This window comes from Erinaceus europaeus, chromosome 11 (assembly GCF_950295315.1).
Source record: "Erinaceus europaeus chromosome 11, mEriEur2.1, whole genome shotgun sequence".
In the NCBI taxonomy this organism is placed as follows: Eukaryota; Metazoa; Chordata; class Mammalia; order Eulipotyphla; family Erinaceidae; genus Erinaceus; species Erinaceus europaeus.
In genome coordinates this window covers 41,852,685-41,875,110 of record NC_080172.1, presented here as the reverse complement: position 1 = coordinate 41,875,110, position 22,426 = coordinate 41,852,685, and the positions used below count along the sequence as shown (strand labels likewise).

The 22,426-nt window shown below is 41.5% G+C and overlaps 1 protein-coding gene across 2 annotated transcripts in view; it reads left to right on the top strand.

Moving 5' to 3' along the window:
• Positions 1-364: 364 nt before the first annotated feature.
• Positions 365-22,426, top strand: part of NOL9 (nucleolar protein 9) — a 47,798-nt gene continuing 25,736 nt past the window's right edge. The window contains exons 1-6 of one of the 2 annotated variants that reach the window (XM_007532771.3): positions 366-937; positions 2,484-2,703; positions 12,391-12,518; positions 13,576-13,711; positions 14,135-14,231; positions 17,478-17,575. In XM_007532771.3, coding sequence (XP_007532833.1) covers positions 554-937; positions 2,484-2,703; positions 12,391-12,518; positions 13,576-13,711; positions 14,135-14,231; positions 17,478-17,575 — 1,063 coding nt within the window. In that variant the 5' untranslated portion in view covers positions 366-553. Of the gene's footprint in view, positions 938-2,483; positions 2,704-12,390; positions 12,519-13,575; positions 13,712-14,134; positions 14,232-17,477; positions 17,576-22,426 lie in introns of both variants that reach the window. The other variant, XM_060201356.1, reaches the window with a different exon arrangement.

The following is a 22,426-nucleotide window of genomic DNA, read 5'->3' as shown; positions in this document are numbered from 1 at the left end:
AACTTTTTACCTGGGTCTCAGTTTACCAAATGAAACTGAGCTTTGATTCGACACCCCTCTCCACTCCTGCAGTCCTCAATTTTCTGACATTGAAATTCTAAGCGTTTTATTCTTTTACACAATATTGCTCTCTCTTCAGCCCAAAGACAAATGCATGCAAAGAAGGATATGCAAACAGACCGGTTTTGTTTAAACTCCCAAATCCTGAGCTTTTTCTGCAAGGGAAAAACTCCAGCTGGATTTCCGGAGAGATAGTCCTGCGGTTTCACTCGGGCTGTTTGACATTTTCCCTCCGAGAAGCGACCGAGTTGGGGGTTTTGCATAATGTAAATAGGACACTCAGTGAGTTGGCCCCGCGTCTGCGCAGAGATTGGGTCCAGGCTCCAGCCAAGTGGGCGGGAGCTTCTGCCGGGCTGGTGAAGGCCACAAGGTGCTGCTGCAGTCGCCAGGAGGGGGCGCTAGCTCAGGTAGTTTCTCTTCAAAGCTTCGCGGGCTGCGGGGCGGAGTCACGAGGTATCGCGAGATTCTAGAGCGACCGGCGCCTACGGGTAACATGGCGGACTCGTTGCTGCAGCGTAAGCGGGGTTCTTCCCGTGCCACATGGCTGCGGGCTCGGAAAGGCAGACCTCAGCTCATTCTCAGCCGTCGGCACCGCCGCCGACTCAGGACCCTGCGCTGGAGAGGTCGAAAGCGTCTGAAGCGGCGCCTCCAACTGGCCCACGCGGCCGGCGCTGACTGGCGGGAAGGAGTCTGCCCTGTGTCGCGCACATCGGTGGCTTGGAAGCCCAAAACTGCAGACCCCCGCCCTGCCCCGGCCCTGGCCCCGGCCCCCGACCCCGACGAGGGCTGCGCCTGGAGGCGCCCCGCCTGGCTCCCCATTCCGCCGGTGCGGCCGGCCGGCCGGGGTCGCGCTTTGTTGCTGCTGCCCCTGGAGCAGGTGAGTCGCGCCAGCGTGAGCCCAGTGGGCGGAGACGGCAGTGGGGCCGCTGCCCAGTCGCATTCCTGGAGACCAGGCTCCCATTTGCAAGTGCAGTGGGGGTGACAAGGACTCTGCTAAAGGAATTCTAGGCCTTGGAGCTGAAAGGAACTCAGCTAGCAATAACAATGACCATGCGTTTATTAGGTGCTTAGAAACGCCTGACGGTGTTATTTATTTTGCTGTTTATTATCATTATCTACCAGAGCACTGCTTAGCCCTGCCTTATGGTGGTGCGGGGGATTGAACCTGGGACTTCAGAGCCTCAGGCGTGAGTCTTTTGCATGACCATTATGCTATCTACCCCTGCCCTTATTTTATTTTTTTAACCAGAGCAATGCTCAGCTCTGGATTGTGCAAGCTCGAGTCTTTTTGCATGGCATGTCTACCCCTGCCTATGTTATTTGAGTGCATGGAACCGTGTAGTTAAACCCAAATTTGGATAGAGTCATTGTTGTTATTGCTATGAATGCTTTCAAAGAGATCGAGCCATTATTCTTTTTTACATTTTATTTATTATTATTTTTAAAAGTAATCTTTATTTATTTATAGGATAGAGATAGCCAGAAATTGAGAAGAAGGGGAAGATAGAAAGGGAGAGAGACAGAGACACACCTGCAGCACTTCTTCATCACTTGTGAAGCTTTTCCCCTGTAGGTGGGAATCCAAGGTCCTGAGGGATTGAGTCCAGGACCTTGCATATTGTAACATGTGCGCTCAACAAGGTGCACCACCACCCGGCCCCCTTATTTATTATTAGTGACTAGAGACAGAAATTGATATGGGGAGGAGAGAAAGTGGTACCAGCAGTACTGCTTCACTGCTTGTGAAGCCTTCCCCCTACAGGTGGGGACTGGGAGTTTGAGCCAGTGTCTTTGCACATTATAAATATGTGTGTTCCACTGCCTGGCCATGGAGATTGAGTATTTCTTAGGTGACTTGGCCAAATTGTTGCCTCTGTACAGTAGAGTCAAAGCTAGAATTCAGATCCAGACAGCCTGTTTGCAGGGCCTATCTGTCCTCTTTACATGCATCAAGTTCAGGCATCTCCCTCCAATGCAAAAGTGAAAATTCAGAGTAAGCAGGTATTGAGAATTTACAAGTACAGGAAGTCAGGACAGCATAGCTCAGTTTGAGTGTCATTGTTCGTTCATTAGCTAGCAGTCTTTGTGACTACCATGAATTACCATCCTACCTTGAAAACATTAAGAACTTGGTTGTCACCTAGTACAGTGTATCTGTTAAGTAGAAATTAGCTACCTTTTGATCTGTGAATAGCCATTAAGAATTTAGTCGTGGTCTGGAGGGTGGTGCAGTGGATAAAGCACTGGATTCTCAACCAAAGGTCCTGAGTTTCATCCCTGGCAGCACATGTACCAGAGTGATGTCTGGTTCTTTCTCTCTCTGCCTATCTTTCTCATGAATAAATAAATAAATTCTTTAAAACAAAAAAGAAAAATTTAGTTATTAAAAACAGATTCTAACATTTTTTCATCTTTCCTTCCAGGGCTTTACTTTTAGTGGCATCTGTCGAGTAACTTGCCTCTATGGCCAAGTGCAGGTACTTGGTTTTACCATCAGTCAAGGCCAGCCTCCCCAAGATGTCTTCTCTACCTACACCCATTCTCGCCTGACTATCAGTTCACTTCATTACTTCATGCCTGAGAAAAGCAATAAGGAGATGAAAAGGGAAGCCCGGACTTTGCTCAGATCCCATCTTAACAAGGGTAATATAAACAACTGGGTAAATTACTGGTAGCATGCTTTTTTAAATTTTTTTTATTTAAGAAAGGATAAATTAACAAAACCATAGGGTAGGAGGGGTACAACTCCACACAATTCCCACCGCCCAATCTCCATATCCCACCCCCTCCCCCGATAGCTTTCCCATTCTCTATCCCTCTGGGAGCATGGACCCAGGGTCATTGAGGGTTGCAGAAGGTAGAAGGTCTGGCTTCTGTAATTGCTTCCCCGCTGAACATGGGCGTTGACTGGTCGGTCCATACTCCCAGTCTGCCTCTCTCTTTCCCTAGTAGGGTGGGTCTCTGGGGAAGCTGAGCTCCAGGACATATTGGTGGGGTCTTCAATCCAGGGAAGTCTGGCCGGCATCCTGATGACACCTGGAACCTGGTGACTGAAAAGAGAGTTAACATACGAAGCCAAACAAATTGTTGAGCAATCATGGACCCAAAGCTTGGAAAAGTGGAGAGGAAGTATTAGGGAGGTACTCACTGCAAACTCTAGTGTACTTATGCTTTCTTACTTTGGTGCCATACTCCAAACTCAGTCAATTTCTGCTTTGCGTTTCTACTTGTTTTTTTTTTTATTATTACATGCATAACATTCCCCAGATTCCCATTTAACAATACAACCCCCACTATCTCATTCATCATTTTTCATGGACCTGTATTCTCCCCACCCACCCACCCACCCCAGAGTCTTTTACTTTGGTGTAATACTCCAATTCCATTTCAGGTTCTACTTGTGTTTTCTTTTCTAATCTTGTTTTTCAACTTCGGCCTGAGAGTGAGATCATCCCGTATTCATCCTTCTGTTTCTGACTTATTTCACTCAACATGATTTTTTCAAGGTCCATCCAAGATCGGCTGAAAACGGTGAAGTCACCATTTTTTACAGCTGAGTAGTATTCCATTGTGTATATATACCACAACTTGCTCAGCCACTCATCTGTTGTTGGACACCTGGGTTGCTTCCAGGTTTTGGCTATTACAAATTGTGCTGCCAAGAACATATGTGTACACAGATCTTTTTGGATGGATGTGTTGGGTTCCTTAGGATATATCCCCAGGAGGGGAATTGCAGGGTCATAGGGTAGGTCCATTTCTAGCCTTCTGAGAGTTCTCCAGACTGTTCTCCACAGAGGTTGGACCAATTGACATTCCCACCAGCAGTGTAGGAGGGTTCCTTTGACCCCACACCCTCTCCAGCATTTGCTGCTGTTACCTTTTCTGATGTGTGACATTCTCACAGGAGTGAAGTGATATCTCATTGTTGTCTTGATTTGCATTTCTCTGACAATCAGAGACTTGGAGCATTTTTTCATGTGTTTCTCGGCCTTTTGGATCTCTTCTGTGGTGAATATTCTGTCCAAGTCCTCCCCCCATTTTTGGATGGGATTATTTGTTGTCTTGTTGTTGAGTCTGGCAAGCTCTTTATATATGTTGGTTATTAAATTCTTATCTGATGTATGGCATGTAAAGATCTTCTCCCATTCTGTGAGGGGTCTCTTCATTTGGCTAGTGGTTTCTTTTGCTGTGAAGAAGCTTTTTAATTTGATGTAGTCCCATAGGTTTATACTTGCCTTAGTCTTCCTTGTAATTGGATTCGTTTCATTGAAAATGTCTTTAAAATTTATGCGGAAAAAAGTTCTGCCAATATATTCCTCTAAGTATCTGATAGTTTCTGGTCTAACATCCAAGTCCTTGATCCACTTGGAATTTACTTTTGTATTTGGTGAAATACAGTGATTCAGTTTCATTCTTCTGCATGTTTCAACCCATTGTTTCCAACACCATTTGTTGAAGAGACTCTGCTTCCCCCATATAATATAGTCTGGGCCCCTTTGTCAAAGATTAGATGTCCATACGTGTGGGGCCTCATTTCTGGGCTCTCAATTCTATTCCACTGGTCAGTGTGTCTGTTCATGTTCCAGTACCAAGCAGTTTTGATGACAATGGCCCTATAATACAGTTTGAGATCTGGCAGTGTGATGCCTCCGGTTCTGTTCTTTTTTCTCAAGATTGTTTTGGCAATTCTAGGTCTTTTCTGATTCCAGATAAACATTTGTAGCATTTTTTTCTATTCTCCTAAAAAATGTGCTTGGGATCTTGATGGGGATGGCATTAAATTTGTAGATGGCTCTGGGTAATATATTCATTTTGATGATGTTAATTCTTCCAACCCATGAACATGGGATATCTTTCCACTTCTTTGTGTCTTTTTCAATTTCTTTGAGTAGTGACTCATAATTTTCAGTATACAAGTCTTTCACTTCTTTGGTTAGGTTTATTCCTAGATATTTTATTGTTTTTGTTGCTATAGAAAAAGGAACTGATTTCTGGATTTCAATTTCTTCTAATTTAGTGTTTGCATAGAGGAATGCCACTGACTTTTGAATGTTAATTTTGTAGCCTGACACCTTACTGTATTTCCTGATGATTTCCAAAAGCTTCTTGCTGGATTCCTTAGGTTTTTCCATGTTTACTATCATGTCATCTGCAAATAAGGAGAGTTTGACTTCTTCTCTTCCCATCTGTATGCCTTTAATTCCTTGCTCCTGCCTAATTGCTATGGCAAGAACTTCCAACACTATGTTGAATAGTAATGGTGATAGTGGGCAGCCCTGTCTAGTAAGTACCTGATCTGAGGGGAAATGCTTCCAGTTTTTCACCATTGAGTATGATGTTGGCTGTAGGTTTGCTATATATAGACTCCACTATCTTCAGGAATTTTCCATCTATTCCCATTTTTTGTAGTGTTTTGATCATAAAGGGAAGTTGGATTTTGTCAGAGGCTTTCTCTGCATCTATTGATATGACCATGTGGTCTTTGGTCTTGCTTTTGTTGATGTGGTGAATCACATTGATTGATTTACGTATATTAAACCAACGTTGCATGCCTGGGTTAAACCCCACTTGGTCATGATGAACAATCTTTTTGATATACTGCTGTATCCGGTTGGCTACAATTTTGTTCAGTATTTTCGCATCTATGTTCATCAGAGATATTGGTCTGTAGTTTTCTTTTTTGGTTGTGTCCCTGTCTGCTTTTGGTATCAGGGTGATGTTGGCTTCATAGAAGCTGGCAGGGAGTATTCCAGTGTCTTCAATCTTCTGGAAGACTTTTAAAAGTAGAGGTGTTAGTTCTTCTTTGAAAGTTTTGTAGAATTCATTTGTAAAACCATCTGGTCCAGGACTTTTATTTTTGGGAAGATTTTTGATAACTGTTTCAATTTCATTAGCTGTGATGGGCCTGTTCATGTTATCCACTTCCTCTTTACTTAGTTTTGGAAGTTGATAGGTATCTAGGAAATCATTCATTTCTTCCAGGTTCTCTAGCTTGGTGGCATATAGTTGTTCATAGAAGCCTCGCATGATATGTTGAATTTCTGCAGTGTCTGTTGTGATTTCTCCTCTTTCATTTACTATCCGATTTATTTGGGTCTTCTCCCTTTTTTGTTTTGTGAGTCTGGCTAAAGGTTTGTCGATTTTGTTTACTCTTTCGAAGAACCAACATTTACTTTCATTGATCTTTTGTATGGTTTTCCTATTCTCAATGTTATTTATTTCTGCCCTAACTTTAGTGATTTCTGTCCTTCTGGTTGCTTTAGGATTCCTTTGTTGTTGTTCTTCTAGGTCTTTAAGATGTGCAATCAGGCTGTTTATTTGTGCCTTTTCTTGTTTGCTAATGTGTGCTTGTATAGTTATGAACTTCCCTCTTAGGACTGCTTTAGCTGTGTCCCAAATATTTTGATAGCTTGTGTCTTCGTTTTCATTGAACTCTCGAAACATTTTGATTTCTTCCTTGATTTCCTCTTTGACCCAGAAGTTGTTAAGGAGTGTACTGTTGAGCTTCCACATTTTGGCACTGTTACTAATCTTTTGTTGATTGTTAAGTGTTAGTTTAATTCCACTGTGGTCTGAGAAGATGCTTGGGATGATTTCAGTGCTCTTGAATTGGCTGATACTGTCTTTGTGGCCTAACATATGGTCTATCCTTGAGAATGATCCATGTGGATTTGAATAAAATGTGTATTCCAGTTTCTTGGGATGAATGACTCTGAAAATGTCCAATAGTTCTAGTTTATCTATCTCTTCATTTAGCTCCCTTATGTCTTTACTGATTTTCTGCCTGGATGATCTGTCAAGTTGAGATAGTGGAGTGTTGAAGTCCCCTACTATGATTATGTTACTGTTAATATATTGCTTTAGCTCTTTCAGTGGAAGTTTGATGTATTTAGATGGCTTCTCATTGGGTGCATAGATGTTAATAATTGTTAAGTCCTCTTGATTGACTGATCCTGATCCTCTGAGCATTAAGTAGTGTCCATTCCTGTCTTTTTTAATCTTATCTATTTTAAAGACTATCATGTCAGATATGAGAATAGCTGTTCCTGCCCTTTTTTGTGGGCCATTGGCTTGAATGATAGTTTTCCATCCTTTCACTTTAAGTCTGTGTTTGTCTTGTTGAGTTAGGTGAGTTTCCTATAGACAACATATTGTTGGGTTGTGTTTTCTGATCCATCTTCCTACTCTGTGTCTTTTAATAGGTGAGTTCAGGCCATTGACATTTATTGATATCAAAGATTGAAGATATTTTAACGCCATTCTTGAAGAGTTTTAGAGTGTTTTGATATATGTCCTATTTGTGGTGGTCTGGTTGTTTATAGGAGACCTTTCAGAACTTCTTTCAGGGCAGGCTTGGTGATGGTTGCTTCCTTCAACTGTTGCTTGTCTGAGAAGGTTTTGATGCTTCCATCTAGTCTGAATGACAGTCTAGCAGGATATAGTATTCTTGGCTGAAAGCCTTTCTCATTGAGCACTCGATAGATATCTTGCCATTGTCTTCTGGCCTGTAGTGTTTGTATGGAGAAGTCTGCTGCTAATCTTACGGGTTTTCCTTTGTAGGTGACTCTTGGTTTTTCTCTTGCAGCCTTGAGGATCCTTTCTTTATCCTTATTCCTTTCCATTCTAAGTATGACATGTCTTGGTGTCTTTAGGTCTGGGTTAATTCTGTTTGGGACCCTCTGGGCTTCTTGAATCTTTATGTCTTTGGTGTTGTCTAGACTAGAGAAATTTTCAGCTATTATGGCCTGGAGAATGCTTTCTTCCTCTCCTCTTTCTTCCTCTGGTAAGCCAATAATGCGTATATTGTTTCTTTTGAAGTCATCCCATAGGACTCTGTTGTTGTTTTCAGCATCTCTTAATCTCTTTTTGAGATCTCTTACTTCTTTTTTAGTTGTCTCTAATTCATCCTCAATCTTGCCAATTCTGTCTTCAGCCTCATAGATTCTATTCTCTCTGCCCTCTACTGCTTTCTGGAGTTCATCTATTTTGTTTCCCTGCTCTGATACTGTTTTATCTTGTTCAGCTAGTTGCCTTCTTAGCTCAGCGATTTCAGCTTTCAGCTCTCTAGTAACCATGAGATAATTAGAATTTTCTTCCATATTCTCATTTGTTGTTCCTGCATTTCTGATTACAATTTTTTCAAATTCTTTACTCACTCCTGTTATTATTTCCTTAGCTAATGTTTGGATGTTGAACTCGTTGTTTTGTGCTTCACCCTCTGGAGGACTTTTAGCTGGACTCTTGTCCTGGTTCGAGTCTCCAATATTTTTTCTTGTTGTTTTAACCATTTTATATATTATGTTATGAGTTCCCTTTATCAGTACTTTTCAAATTATTGATCACTATTGCCTGGATTGACTTGTGTCTAAGTAATTTAATTAAAGGTTTTACCGTGGTGGAAGTTAACAGTTTTTTCAGTCCCTGAGTTGGAGCTCAGTGGTGTAAAAGCCTCTTTTTTTTTCTTTTTTCTTCCCTGTAGGCTAGGGGAGCCTGAGGGCTTTTAAACTATCAATAGGCTTCTTAGCTTAATCACTGACTCCTGACCAAGAGATAAAGCAGGGTGTGGCAGAGATAATCCAGTGGTTATGCAAAGAGACTTTCATAGCCCCTCAGCTATGCCACCGAGATATAGGTCTTCTCCTGAGTTTCCCGGTTAGATCTCTGTCCCCTGGTGTCCCTCCCTGTTGCTGCTCCAGATTCTGAGGGTAGTAGCAATGGATACTCAGAGTTGCACTTGGTGAGTCTCTGGGGAGTCCTCTCCTCCCTTCAGCTGTCCCCTTGTTGGTGGAGCAGACTGGAGGTGGTGTCTCCACTGATAAACTGTTGAACTGTTAGCAGTCACTTAATCTCTCTTTAGGCCCCTCTCTCCTCTCTGTCACCAGCCACGCGTGTTTGTACTCATGGGTGATTTACTGGGTTCCTGTGGTCATTCTAGTCCTGTCTTGTTTCAGTCCGGGTGGTCTCCTTTGGTATTCCTAGTTGATCCGGGAGAGGGGAGGGGAGGGGAGGGGAGGGGAGGAGAGGAGAGAGAGCGATCTCCTGCTCGTAGCTCCACCTCTGGAAGTCAAATCAGCATGCTATTTTTTAAAAATATTTTATTTATTTTATTTTTGAGAGAGATGCAGAAGGAGAGAGAGAGAAACACCAGAGCACTGCTCTGCTCTGGCTTATGGTGGTGCGGGGGATTGAACCTGGGACTTTGGAGCCTCAGGCATGAGAATCTCTTTGCATAACCATTATGCTATCTCTTCCGCCCAGCATACTATATAAAGGCTAATAATTTCTTTTTTTTTTAATTTTTTTATATTTCTTTATTTTCCCTTTTGTTGCCCTTGTTTTTCATTGTTGTTGTAGTTATTGTTGTTGTTTTTGTTGTTAGATAGGACAGAGAGAAATGGAGAGAGATGGGGAAGACAAGGAGAGAAAGATAGACAGCTGCAGACTTGCTTTACATCTTGTGAAGCGACTCTCCTGCAGGTGGGGAGCCAGGGGCTCGAACAAGGATCCTTATGCCGGTCCTTGAGCTTCACGCCATGTGCACTTAACCTGCTGCGCTACTGCCAGACTCCCAGGCTGATAATTTCTTACAGTATAGTATAGTCATTGCACACTTGACTATTTTTTTTAGCAAATATTTTATTTATCATTTTTAAAATTTATTTTTATATTATATAATTACATGTCAACAGGGATTTGAATCTGCTCTATTCCCACCATCAGAGTTCTGAATCTTCAGTCTAACTATATTTATTTAAGCCCTTACTAGGGCCCCAATAGTACAATATTGTTTTTGTCATTTTTACACATGAGAAAAATTGCCAGTGTTAACACAGCTATTACGTAGCAAACCTGGAGATTTTCTTTACCTAGGCACATTTCTTACTATGTAATATGAACTCATGGGAAAAGCTCTCAAACACAATTACTATTCAAAAAGTGTACAGTTTTCTCATAATTGTAGAAACCTGGAAACAGCCACAATGCCCTTTGACAGATGACTGGATAAAAAACTATGGGACATATACACACCAGAGTATTGTGCAACAATAAAAAAGATGATGTTTTATCCTTTGGGATAAAGTGTATGGAATTAGAGAAAATTATGCTCAGTGAAGCAAGTAAGGAGGTGAAGGGCAACTACAGAATGCTTTCATTCATGTAGAATATAGACAATTAAGTATACAAATGTGGGGAAAGAAAAAAGCAAAATGTCAACCTATTTTCAAGACAGGGAGAACTATAGTGGTTATCTATGGGGGTGGGAATGGGATTACAGACCTTTGACGGGAGTGGTGAAAAACAAAGTGTAGTTTAACAAGAGTAAGTACTAAATAAAGTAAAGGGCATAGAATTAAATGGAGCTATAACTTCATTTATAGTTTCTGATAAAGTGCAAGTTGTGAACAATCTCTCAACCCCTGCACTGTCCTTAAAAACAAACGGGGTCGGGCAGTAGTGCAGTGCGTTAAGCACACGTGGCGCAAAGTACAAGGACCAGCGAAGGATCCCAGTTCAAGCCCCCGGGAGTTGCTTCACAGGCGGTGAAGCAGGTCTGCAGGTGTCTATCTTTCTCTCCCCCTCTCTGTCCTCCCCTCCTCTCTTGATTTCTTTCTGTCCTATCCAACAACGACAGCAGTAACAACAATAATAATGACAACAATGATAAACAACCAGGGCAACAAAAGGGAAAATAAAAGTTTAACTTTGAGAAAGAGACTAGAACTTTGCTCAACTCTGGCATATGGTAGCACAGGGGATTGCAACCTGTAAACTGTGGCCTCAGCCATATTCTCTCTCTCAGTTGATATACTTTTTACTGAGATACACATAAACACAGAGTGAGAGGGGGTGGGGAGAACACCCTGCACTCTGGCTTATGAGATAGGAAGAATCAAAACTTGATACTTATAGGATAGGTCAGATTCTTTGTTGCCCAACCCCCAGGCATCAAGATTTTAAAAAATTATTTATCAGATATAAAGAAATCCAGAGGGAAAGGGAGATAGAGAGGAAGAGAGACATCTGCAGCCCTGTTCCACTACTCATGAAGCTTTCCTTCTGCAGGTGGGGGCCAGGGGCTCGAACCTGGGTCCTTGTGCATTGTAACATATGCACTCAGCCAGGTGCACCACCACCCAGCCTTTTGTTACGCTTTCTCCCCTACCTAACTCCTTTTTAGAGTTTATTTGCCAGAGCAATACTCCATGCTGCCTTCTAGTACTAGGGGTTGAACCTGGGACTTTGAGTGCCTCAGATGTTGAAGCCTTTTTGCATAACCATTATGCTATCTCCCCAGCTCATGTTTTTTATAAAATTTTATTTGTTTATTTTTACCATCAGGGTTCTCTTGGGGTTTACCTGCACTATGACTCCACAATTCCCAGTAGCCATGTTTTTGTTTTCCCTTTTTTCTTTCTAATATAAATGGGTGGGGGAGGGGGAGAGAGACCCACTGCAACACTGTTCCACTGTTCATGAAGCTTCTGCCCTGTAGGTGGGGACTCATATATAATTGTATGCTGTACTGGGTACACTACCACCCAGTCCATTTAAAATGTATTTTAATCTTTTTATTGAGAGAATAATGATTTACAGAAAGCATTTTTTAAATGTATGTTCATTTGACTATTTAATTTATGTCATCACTGAGGCTTCACTGCTCTGGTCAACTTTTCCAGATAGAAAGATAGAGGGGGCCAACAGATAGCTCTACCAGTAGAGCACATACTTTAAAATGCTCAAGATTCTGGGTTTGAGCCCCCAGCTACCATATGAGAACACCACACAAGGGGAAGTTTTTTTTGTTTTTTTTTTTTATATTTATTTCCTTTTGTTGCCCTTGTTTTATTGTTGTAGTTATTATTGTTGTTACTGACATCATCATTGTTGACAGGACGGAGAGATGGAAAGAGGAGGGGAAGACAGAGGGGGAGAGAAAGACCTGCTGACTTGCTTCACCGCTTGTGAAGCAACTAACAAGGGGAAGTTTTATGAATGGTGTGGTATCTTCTGTTTCTCTCTCTATCTGGTGGATTTATACAGGCATGAAGTCCCAGCAGCAATAAATAAAAATTAGGGGAGGAAGAGACACCAGAAATTTCCCCCCAGTGTTGTGCTCACATATGAGGCACCTAAGGTTTAATTCTCAGTTGCATGTATGACAAAGCAGGCACCCTCTTAGGTGAGCTCTCTTGAGGAACCAGTATGGATTTATTTATTTACTTAATATGAGAGCGAGTGGTTACAAGTTCTGCACTTTACCCACTGAGTTGCTGTTCTAGTGGCTGATGTTACTATATGTAATGGAGATTGTTTTACTCTTTACAGGTGACAGGTGTTGGGCAATGAGAAATTTTTCTCCTCTGTGTTCTATCGTGTTGCTGGAACGTTTGAAAACCTCCACTGTAAACTTTATAGTCAGCCACCCAGGTTTATCAAATGTTTTCCAACAAGAGGTAAAGCCAGTTCTTAATAGATCTTATTCCTAGTCTTCTTGATTCCTTTCCCCCAGTCATATTCAATAGAATATGTTGAATGCTCCCTTGGAAGATTAGTCTGTCATGTGCTATAGGTTGTACAGAATATAATATGTGGGTCCAGTGAGAAATAGTATAGAAATATGTCATGATAATACCTCCTTCCTTTTGTTTCATTCTATATCAAGAGCCATCATTTCATATTATAGTTAGGTAAAAACTCTTTGGCATTTAGTGGTTATTGTCATTTATTAACTTGAGATAGTATAAGTTTAACCCAAACTACAAATGAATAATTTCAGTGTACTGAACACTTTCTTCCATCTATTTTCTTACTTCTAATCATTTGTTGGCTATGTTATTAATTTCCTAATGTCTCCCATGAGTAATAAATAGAGTGTGATTTGCAAGATTGTTGGACAAACTATGTGAGATGTATGCAGGAGTCAAAATAAATCCAGCTTTTTGGCCTGACCCCTTGAGTACGTGGAGTTTTCATTAGCTAGTTTAGGGGCACCATAGGAGAAACAGGTTGAGATGTTAACTGTAAGATACCTGCTAGACATTTAATTGGAGATTCAAGCAGGCGTTGGATATAAGAGTTTAATTTAGAGAAGAGGCTGTAAGTGTAAAAATTTGGGAGCACTCAGTGGAAGAGGGTATCGAAGGCCATGAAATAAGATAATGCGACCAAGGAAGTTGACAGATACAAAAATAGATAACTTTACATGTTATTATTTTTCCATATTAGGAAGAGTTTCACATAAGAAAGTGAGAAATAGAAGCCAAAGCACCACTTCAGTGCATGTGGTTGCAGGGCTTGAATCAGGAGCCTCAGAAGTATGGAATCTGCACTCTATTCATTGAGCTGTTTTCCTGACAGCACAAGGAGGCCTTTAGATTTAATTGAAGGGTGGATTTGGGTATGAGACAAGGAGGGATCATATTTATCTGTATGAAGCTTATGAATTTAGAACTAATGAAAAAGGGTGTATTTGTTTTTACATTGTCTTAAAATTTACATTGTTATTTTCAGACTCCAACTTTCCAAATTAATGCTGAGTCTTTAGCCTTGAGGTCTGTTGGCATTAGAAGAGGGAAAAAAAAAATTGGCCATCGTCTAACTGAGAGCTTCCTTTCAGCCGTGGAGGAGCTGGTCAGTGTTTCTTGTGGTAAGTAGTACATATTGATGAGTTAGATTGTTCATCTACCAGTGCGTCAGAGGACTTATAATTGAAGCCCTAGGGGGCCGGGCAGTGGTGTGCTGGGTTAAGCATGAGTATGAATGCAAGTTAAGTATGAATGCAAGGACCTGTTTGATTCCTCAGTTCCCCTCCTGTAGGGGGGATCACCACAGGCAGTGAAGCAGGTCTGCAGGTGTCTTATCTTTCTCTCTCCCTCTCTGCCTCCCCTATCCCTCTCAATTTCTCTGTCCTATCCAATAAGATGGAAAAAATGGCCACCTGGAGCAGTGTATTCACAGTGTAGGCACTAAGCACCAGCGATAACCCTGGAGGCAAAATAAAAGTAATTAATAATAATAGAAGCCCTAGTGAAATTGGCTAATTCTGAGAATCACTGTGCTTTACCTCCAGAAGAAGCAGATGGCTGCCCTATTATTCTGGTTTGTGGATCCCAGGATGTTGGAAAGTCAACATTTAATAGATACTTGATTAACCAGCTGTTGAATTGGTAAGAATTTTTTTTTTTCCCTATTTATTGTCTATTGGTTAGAGACAAAAAATTAAGAGGGAAAGGGGAGAAGGAGAGAGAAAGAGATACCTGCAGCACTGTTTCACTGCTTGTGAAGCTTCCCTCTTGTAGGTGGGAAGCAGGGGTTTGCACATTGTAACATACTCGATCAACTGGATGCACCACTTCCTTGTCTAGTAAGAATTTTTTTTTGCCTCCAGGTTGTTGCTGGGGCACTATGAATCCACTGCTCCTGGAGGTTAATTTTTCCCTTTTGTTGCCCTTGTTGTTTATCGTTGTTATTATTGCTGTAATTGTTGAATAGGACAGAGAGAAATCAAAGATGGGAAGACAGAGAGGGAGAAAGACATGCTTTACCACTTGTGAAGTGGCCCCCCTTCACAAGATGGAAAGCCAGGGGCTGGAACTGGGATCTTTAAGCTCGTCCTCGCGCTTTGCGCCATGTGCGCTTCACCCTCTGCACTACCTACAGCCCAGCCACCCCCCCTCTCGACCCCCGTAAGGATGTTTTTATCCTTGTGTGGAAATAATGCTAGACTTTTGGCCTGAAGTAGAATATTTGAGTGATCTGGGAGGTGGTGCAGTGGATAAAGCATGAGGTCCAGAGATCAGTTCCCAGCAGCACATTTACCAGAGTGATGTCTGGTTCTTTCTCCTATCTTTCTCATTAATAAATAAATAAAAATATTTTTTTCAGAAAAGTAGAATGTTTGATTATTTTTGAGCCTATAAGCTTTATTGATTTTTTTTTATTGAAAGGGTCAAACAATGCAATCAATGTGTGCATACAATTTAATTATATAATAAGCCCCTAGAATTTTGTTTCTATCTACCCTCTCCCTCCCTTCCCAGAGTCCTTTGCTTTGGTATAATACACCATGTCCATTCCATGTTTCACTTTGTGCTCTCCCTCCCCAAACTTTATAGATTCTTTGATTGTACAGTTCACAGTGCATTTAGAGATTTAATTCAGTACAGCTTAAACTATGCTTGGTTAACTCTTCATTTGATAATTTATTGCATTACAATGTTTGATGTTTGCAAATGGTTTTGGAAGTATTAGACTTCGTCCAGAGATTCAAAGTTTATGACCAAATTAACCACATTAAGATTGTGATTAACTTTATTCTGAAGAATTTTATTGTTTGTTTAGTTTTTGATAGTGCAGGGAGGAAGGGGAGATAGAAAAAGAGACACCTGGAACACTGCTTCACTGCTCATGAAACTCCTCATACACACACACCACTGCAGGTGGGGTCTGGAGGCTTGTTCCTAGGTCCTTGCATGTGGTAACGTGTGAGATCAACTAGGCACACTACCCCCTGGCTTTAAGAGTTGAGTTGCTTTTTTTTTTTTTTTTTAAATCGCCACCTGGGTGGTTATTGCTGTGCCTATGTTGAAAGATTTTTATTTTGTCTCCAGGGTTATCACTGGGGCTCAGTTCCTGAACTACAAATAGATAGCTCCTAGAGGCTATCTTTTCCCTTTTGTTGTCCTTGTTTATTGTTGTTATTATTACTGTTATTGCTGTTATCCTTGTTGGATAGGACAGAGAGAAATTGAGAGAGGAGGGGAAGATGGAGAGAGAAAGACACCTGCAGCCCTGCTTTACCGCCTGCAGGTGGGGAGCCAGGGGCTTGAGACAGGATCCTTACACTGGTCCTTGCGCTTTGTGCCATGTGTGCGTAACCCACTGCACTACCGTCTGGACCCCCATGTTGAAAGATTTTAAATTTATTTTAATTTTTAAGATTGACTAATTTATTTTTTAATATTCCCTTTTGTTGCCATTGTTGTTTTATTATTGTAGTTATGTTATTGGTGTCATTGTTGGATAGGACAGTGGAGCCTCCTGCATGAGGATCTCTTTTGCAAAATCCATATGTCATCTAACTCCACCCTCTTTGTTCCTTTTTTATATGTGGATATATCATCTTTGGATTTTTCTGTATGTTGCATAGTCTTTTTAATATATTATTATCTATATTTATTTATTGGCTAGAGACAGCCAGAAATCAAGAGGGAAGGGGGCTATAGAGGGAGACACTGCTTCACCACTTGCAAAGCTTTCCTCCTGCAAGTAGGGATTGGGGACTCGAACCTGGGTCCATGTGCACTGTAATATGTGCACTCAACTAGGTGCACCACCACCTGGTTCCCCTCCCTTCCCTCCATCCTCCCGTTCCCCCCTTTTCTCCCTCCATTTTTCTTTTTTTTTTCTTTTTGACTGGTTTATTTAATGAACGTACCATTCTGTTTTATTCATTTTGTACAGTATGATGGAGATAACTTATTAAATACTGGCTTAGAAATACTGGCTTGTTACTGTCATAAGGGTACAGTTCCTCATCTCTTCAAGATGGATATCAGCATACCATGACCTTTTAATTTTTTAAATGTTTTTTTTTTTTATTTTTATTATCTTTATTTATTGGATAGATACAGTCAGAAATCAAGAGGGAATGGGGAGATAGAGAGGGTGAGAGACAGAGAGACTCCTGCAGGTAGGGGCTGGGGGCTTGAACCTGGGTCCTTGTGCGCTGTAACAAATGCACTCAACCGGGTGTGCCACCACCTGGCCCCCCTTTTTTTGTTTTTTAAACAAATTCTTTTTTTAAATTTTTAAATTTTATTATCTTTATTTATTGGATAGAAACAGCCAGAAATCGAGAGGGAAGGAGGAGATAGAGAGATGCCTGCAGCCCTGCTTCACCACTCACAAAGCTCTCTCCCTGCAGATGGGGGCCAGGGGCTCGAAGCCGGGTCCTTTCATACTGTAACATGTCACTCAACTAGGTGCGCCATGACCCAGCCCCCCAGTTTTTCTTTCACCTCTGACTTACAGTAGTAGTACTAAAGATTGAAGCTGGGGCCTTTGGTCCTCATCATGAAACTATTTTTACATAATCATATGATATCACCCCAGCCCACATAAAGCACATTTCATTTTTTATACTAACTTTATTTATTTATTGGATAGAAATAGCCAAAAATTGAGAGGAGGGGAGATAGAGAAAGAGAGATAACTGCAGCACTGCTTCACCACTTCTGAAGCTTTCCCCCTGTATATGGGGACTGGAGGCTTGAACTCGGATCCTTTCTCACTGTAATGTGCTCTCAACCAGGTGCACCATCACCCGACCCCCACATAAAGCTTTTAAGATCTGATTTATCCTCTTTCCACAGTAAAGCTGGTTAAATTGCTTTCTCTTTTTAAATTTTCAGCCTTCCTTGCGTTGACTATTTGGAATGTGATCTGGGACAGACAGAATTTACTCCTCCTGGCTGTATTTCCTTATTTAATATTACAGAACCAATCCTAGGTATGTATATAATTATTTCTTAAATGTCTTTTTAATCAAATTCAGAAGTAATAGTACCAAAAATTCAGAGTATGAATGTATAGCATGTAAAAATCTATGCTGTTTTTTACAGGATTCCATTTTAGTGAGTAAATTTATTTTGTATATGGAAATGAGAAACACATTCCTTTAATAGTAACTTATTATATATCCCTATATAATGGTCTAAGCCAAGAAATTAACAGGCATAATACTATTAATCTAAGTTTATTCAAAGAAAGGATAAATTAACAAAACCATAGGGTAGGAGGAGTACAACTCCACACAATTCCCACCACCCAGTCTCCATATCCCAACCCCTGCACTGATAGCTTTCCCATTCTCTATCCCTATGGGAGCATGGACCCAGGGTCGTTGTGGGTTGCAGAAGGTAGAAGGTCTGGCTTCTATAATTGCTTCCCCGCTGAACATGGACGTTGACTGGTCGGTCCATACTCCCAGTCTGCCTCTCTCTTTCCCTAGTAGGGTGGGTCTCTGGGGAGGCAGAGCTCCAGGACACATTGGTGGGGTCTTCAGTCCAGGGAAGCCTGGGCCGGCATCCTGATGGCATCTGGAACCTGGTGGCTGAAGAGAGAGTTAACATACAAAGCCAAACAAATAGTTGAGCAATCATGGACCCAAAGGTTGTAATAGTGGAGAGGAAGTGTTGGCGGGGGTACTCACTGCAAACTCTAGTGTACTTCTGCTTTCAGGTATATATTTTGTAGTAGTTTATAGATACGTGTGAACATATGCTCTCTCTCACAGAACCTGGTGTATATCTAGGTTTGCTGTTTACTTTTATATGTATTTAGTTATCTCTGGGGTTTCATTGCTCCAGGCCTTCCCTCCCACCGGTGAGCTCCCAACCCCCCAAAGACAAACAGATACCGGGAAAGAAACCTAAACCTCAATACTGAAGCTTCCTCCAGTGTGATGTGTGGACTGGGCTTGGCAAAACAGCAGTCCATCCAAGCGAGCTAGTTTTCCAGCCCTTTTTTAAAGATTTATTTATGGGTAGGGGTTGATAGCATAATGGTTATGCAAAGAGAAAAATCTCATGCCTGAGGCTCCAAAGTCCCAGGTTCAATCCCCCACACATCACCATAAGCCAGAGCTGAGTGGTGCTCTGGTAAAATAAATAAATACATAAATATATATATTTAGGGTCAGGAAATAGTTTATATGGTAGAGGCACATGCCTTGCCATAGGTGAGAACCTAGGTTCAGGTACCTCCCTGCATCATGAAGGAACAGCATTGACATCACTAGGAGAGCTCCAAAGGATAGTAAAACAATATTGTGGTGTCTCCCCTCTCTAAGTGTTTCACCCTTTTCACTTAAGTAGAAGAATGAGAAATTTTGCTCTGGAGCAGGCTGCTAAGCAGTGGTATTTCACATGTTAACATTAAAAGATTTTTAAATTTTTTTCCTTTACCAGAGCACTGCTCAGCTCTAGCAAGATTTTTTATTTTTTGTATGTAACAAGAGAGAATGAGAAGCCTGCCAGAGTACCACACCAGCATATGTGATCTGAGCATTTAACTTGGGTCCTCATGAGTGTAAGTCCTATGATCTACCACTGATGTAACTCCTTGGCCACACTGGTGGTGGTGGTTTTTTTCATGGTAAAATGTACACAGTGCTTATGACTTAAGCCTTTCAACGATTTGTATGTGTACATTGAAACAGCATTCACAATATTAATAACTCACTATATCCACTATATATTATAAAGTTATATATGATATATTAATTACTCACTATATCCAAAGCTTCGTCATCCCAAGTTCAATTCTGCACCCACTCTGGGGCTGGCAGTAACACATCACTTGAATGTACACATTACGATGCAGGTTCCCCCCTGTAGAGAGGGAGCTTTACCACTTGTGAAGCAGTGGTCTCTTGTCGCTTGCAGCGGCGGTGGCAGGACACAGAAAAAGGAGGTTTGGAGCAGAAAGGGAACACAATCCTTTATTTGCGCTTGCACCTCAGAGTTGGGTGAGATAGCAGCAGTTTGTGCCATGTGGAGGTAGCAAAAATGGCCGCCTTGCACAGCAACCTTCCCTGCGTCTAATCATCGAAGTGAAAGCTGGGCAGAAGAACGAGGGGTGGAAGAAGAAGGGCTTTTATGGGAATAGCTCTCGCGAGAATGGGAAAGGAGAGGAGTAACCAAAGCACTCCAACTATCGCGGGGGAATTTGACAATGCCCTGAGGGTACAACATGGCGGAACAGGCGCTCCGAGAATGTCCCAACGCTCAGCAGGCACTAGCAATAGCCTGAGGGGACAGCATGGCAGATGTGACTGCATCTGCACAATTTCCCAGCATCTCCCCCTTTCCTTATATCTAATGGCCACAGTATAGGAAATTTAGAGTGGAGCAGGCTTAAGTGTTTTTAAGGGATGCTGTGCTCAGGTGGGAAGATGTAGGATGTTTTTTGTGGGGGAGGGAAGACTTACATGGCCGCCAACCTTGTGAGATTTATGTGTCCCCCCTGTGCTCAACCCCTCTGTAGAGAGAGAGAGAGAGACTTACCTGGAGGGACTCATCTCATAGGTTAAGCTCTGCCAGGCTCCACCATCTCCTCACAATATTTCTACATCTTTCCCTATCTGTTGTTGTAGCGGTCGCAACACCTATCTATCTAGTCATCGCATTAGGATGGGTCAATGTCTATAAAAGACTCCATCTGTGATAGAGGAATAGTAGTGTAGGGGTGAGCAGAAACCTTTGGGCATAAACCTGAATGCTATAACAAAACAGGAAGGGACAAGTAGGGGAGCAGTAAGAGCCAGTGTGATGTCAAGGGAAGGCTTGGTGCGCAAAGGAACATTCCCTGTCTGGGGGGGGCAAGGGTTTGTAATGAGGGGGCGTTTCCTTCCTCAAAGGGCAGGACCTGTAGGTGGGAGGGCATGGTCTGCCAAGCAGAGGGGCTATTTGGCATTGTATAGTCCTCAAGGCAACAGTCTGCAAAGTCTATGAACTACTCAGGGTCAGTCTTTGAAAAACCAGCAGTGTGAAGGGAAGGAAGCTGCTGTAAAAATTGTATAAAGTGTCCAAAGGGTAAACCAGTAAGTCCAATATAAGTGTCAGTCCCAAGTAGGCGACTAGCAGGAGAAATGGCCGGGATGAAACGCTGCATGAGTAAGGTCAGCCGCTGGAATTCCACTTTTCTGTAGAGAGTGAGCTGGAACCGCCAAAATGTGACAGACAGGCAAAGCAGAAGCAGGAAGAGCAGACAGGCAGTAAAAAAGTTCTGTCCTTGGAGTCTGTGAATCAGGTTCTTCAGATCGTGTCAGGTTTCTAGGGTTTCAAGGGGTGTGCCACTGTAGTCGTGCCATCTAGTGGGTGATGTCAGGGTGTGCAGGGCTACAGATGGTTTTTCCCGGGATTCCTGTGAAAGAAACACAGTCTGCTTCTCGTGGTTAGCAGGGCATCTGATTTGAATTTTTTATAAAAGAGGTTTGGTGCCTTATTCAACTGAGTATTGGGGGATGAATCTCCCCAGTTTATTATTATTATATATTTCATTTTATTATTGTTATTTTAATTGAGCCTAAGCATTTGGTGGGCCTTCTCAACAGCCATTTGTCTTTGGGGGTAGTAAGAGGTGTCCGTGGCATGGGTGATGTTATAAAGGGAGATAGCTTTAAATTGTTGGCTGACAAAGGCAGGCATATAGTGGCAAGACGAGATACATCAGTTAAGTGTAGAAGAATATGTGAATGTTGTTAATTCACATAAGTTGTATATGGAGGAACTTTTTATAGTTTAGTACCTTACCATATGAACATATGATTCTACATGTGAGGGCTTGATAGCTGTAATCACTTGTGAAAAAAAAAAAAACTTGTAACAAGTTAGAGGTTTATTATAATTGATAGCTTGATGATTATAATTGGTTGAAGTATCTTTAAGATTTTGTTTAAAGGTCATCTAATGTGACCTCTTGTAGCAGTCTCTACAGCAGGATTTTCAGACCAATTTTAGTTAAAATATATATTTTGATTTTTTTAAACTATTTTTACCTTGGACTATAAACAGACTCAGGTTGCTTAGAGAGTTAACGCATGTTAGTGACAATGGTTTTAACATTTATAGTGCCAGATTGATGCCAGATCTGTTGTGGATTAATTTCCACAAGATAGCTTATAGGGCACTTTTCGGGGCCCTCCAAAAGCACCCTGTATAGAGAATTTGTATTTTAGTTTTGGGGATTTATTGTCATGTTAAATAATTAGACTCACCTTAAATAGTTAGTTACTTTTAGCAAATTAATTTTACCTTGCCTGGTAGTAATGTAGCTTCAGGGTTACACTTTTAACCATTAAGTTAATGTTTACCAAACTTGAAACATACCCATAAACATTTAGTTATAACACACTGGAGGAGAAAAACTTTTGCTATGAAAACATATCATTTTAAAAACAAATTTAGATCTGTCTTTACTCACACAGTTTAAGACTAAGCACTTATATATATATACACCACCAAGACTTATATATAAAAACCACAAGAGAGAAAAAAATTTTTTTTGGAATGTTTCTGGACATCTCCAGAAACCTTGGCTGTGTCCAGCATTTTTATATAAGAGTACTCTGAGCAGATGGGTCATACAAAAATTTTTGGTCATTCAACACACTCACTAACAAAACACAACTGGCCAGTCATAACAGAAGACATCCGGAGAAGGGTAGGAGAGAGGGCTCTGTGAGCCAGATTCCGCCATGTCGTATTATGGATCCTGGGATGCATCCTGCATCTAGTCCTCTTGTAGTATTTCTTGTTCTTCAGGGATAGCAGCACCATCATGCGGGTATTGTCGGACA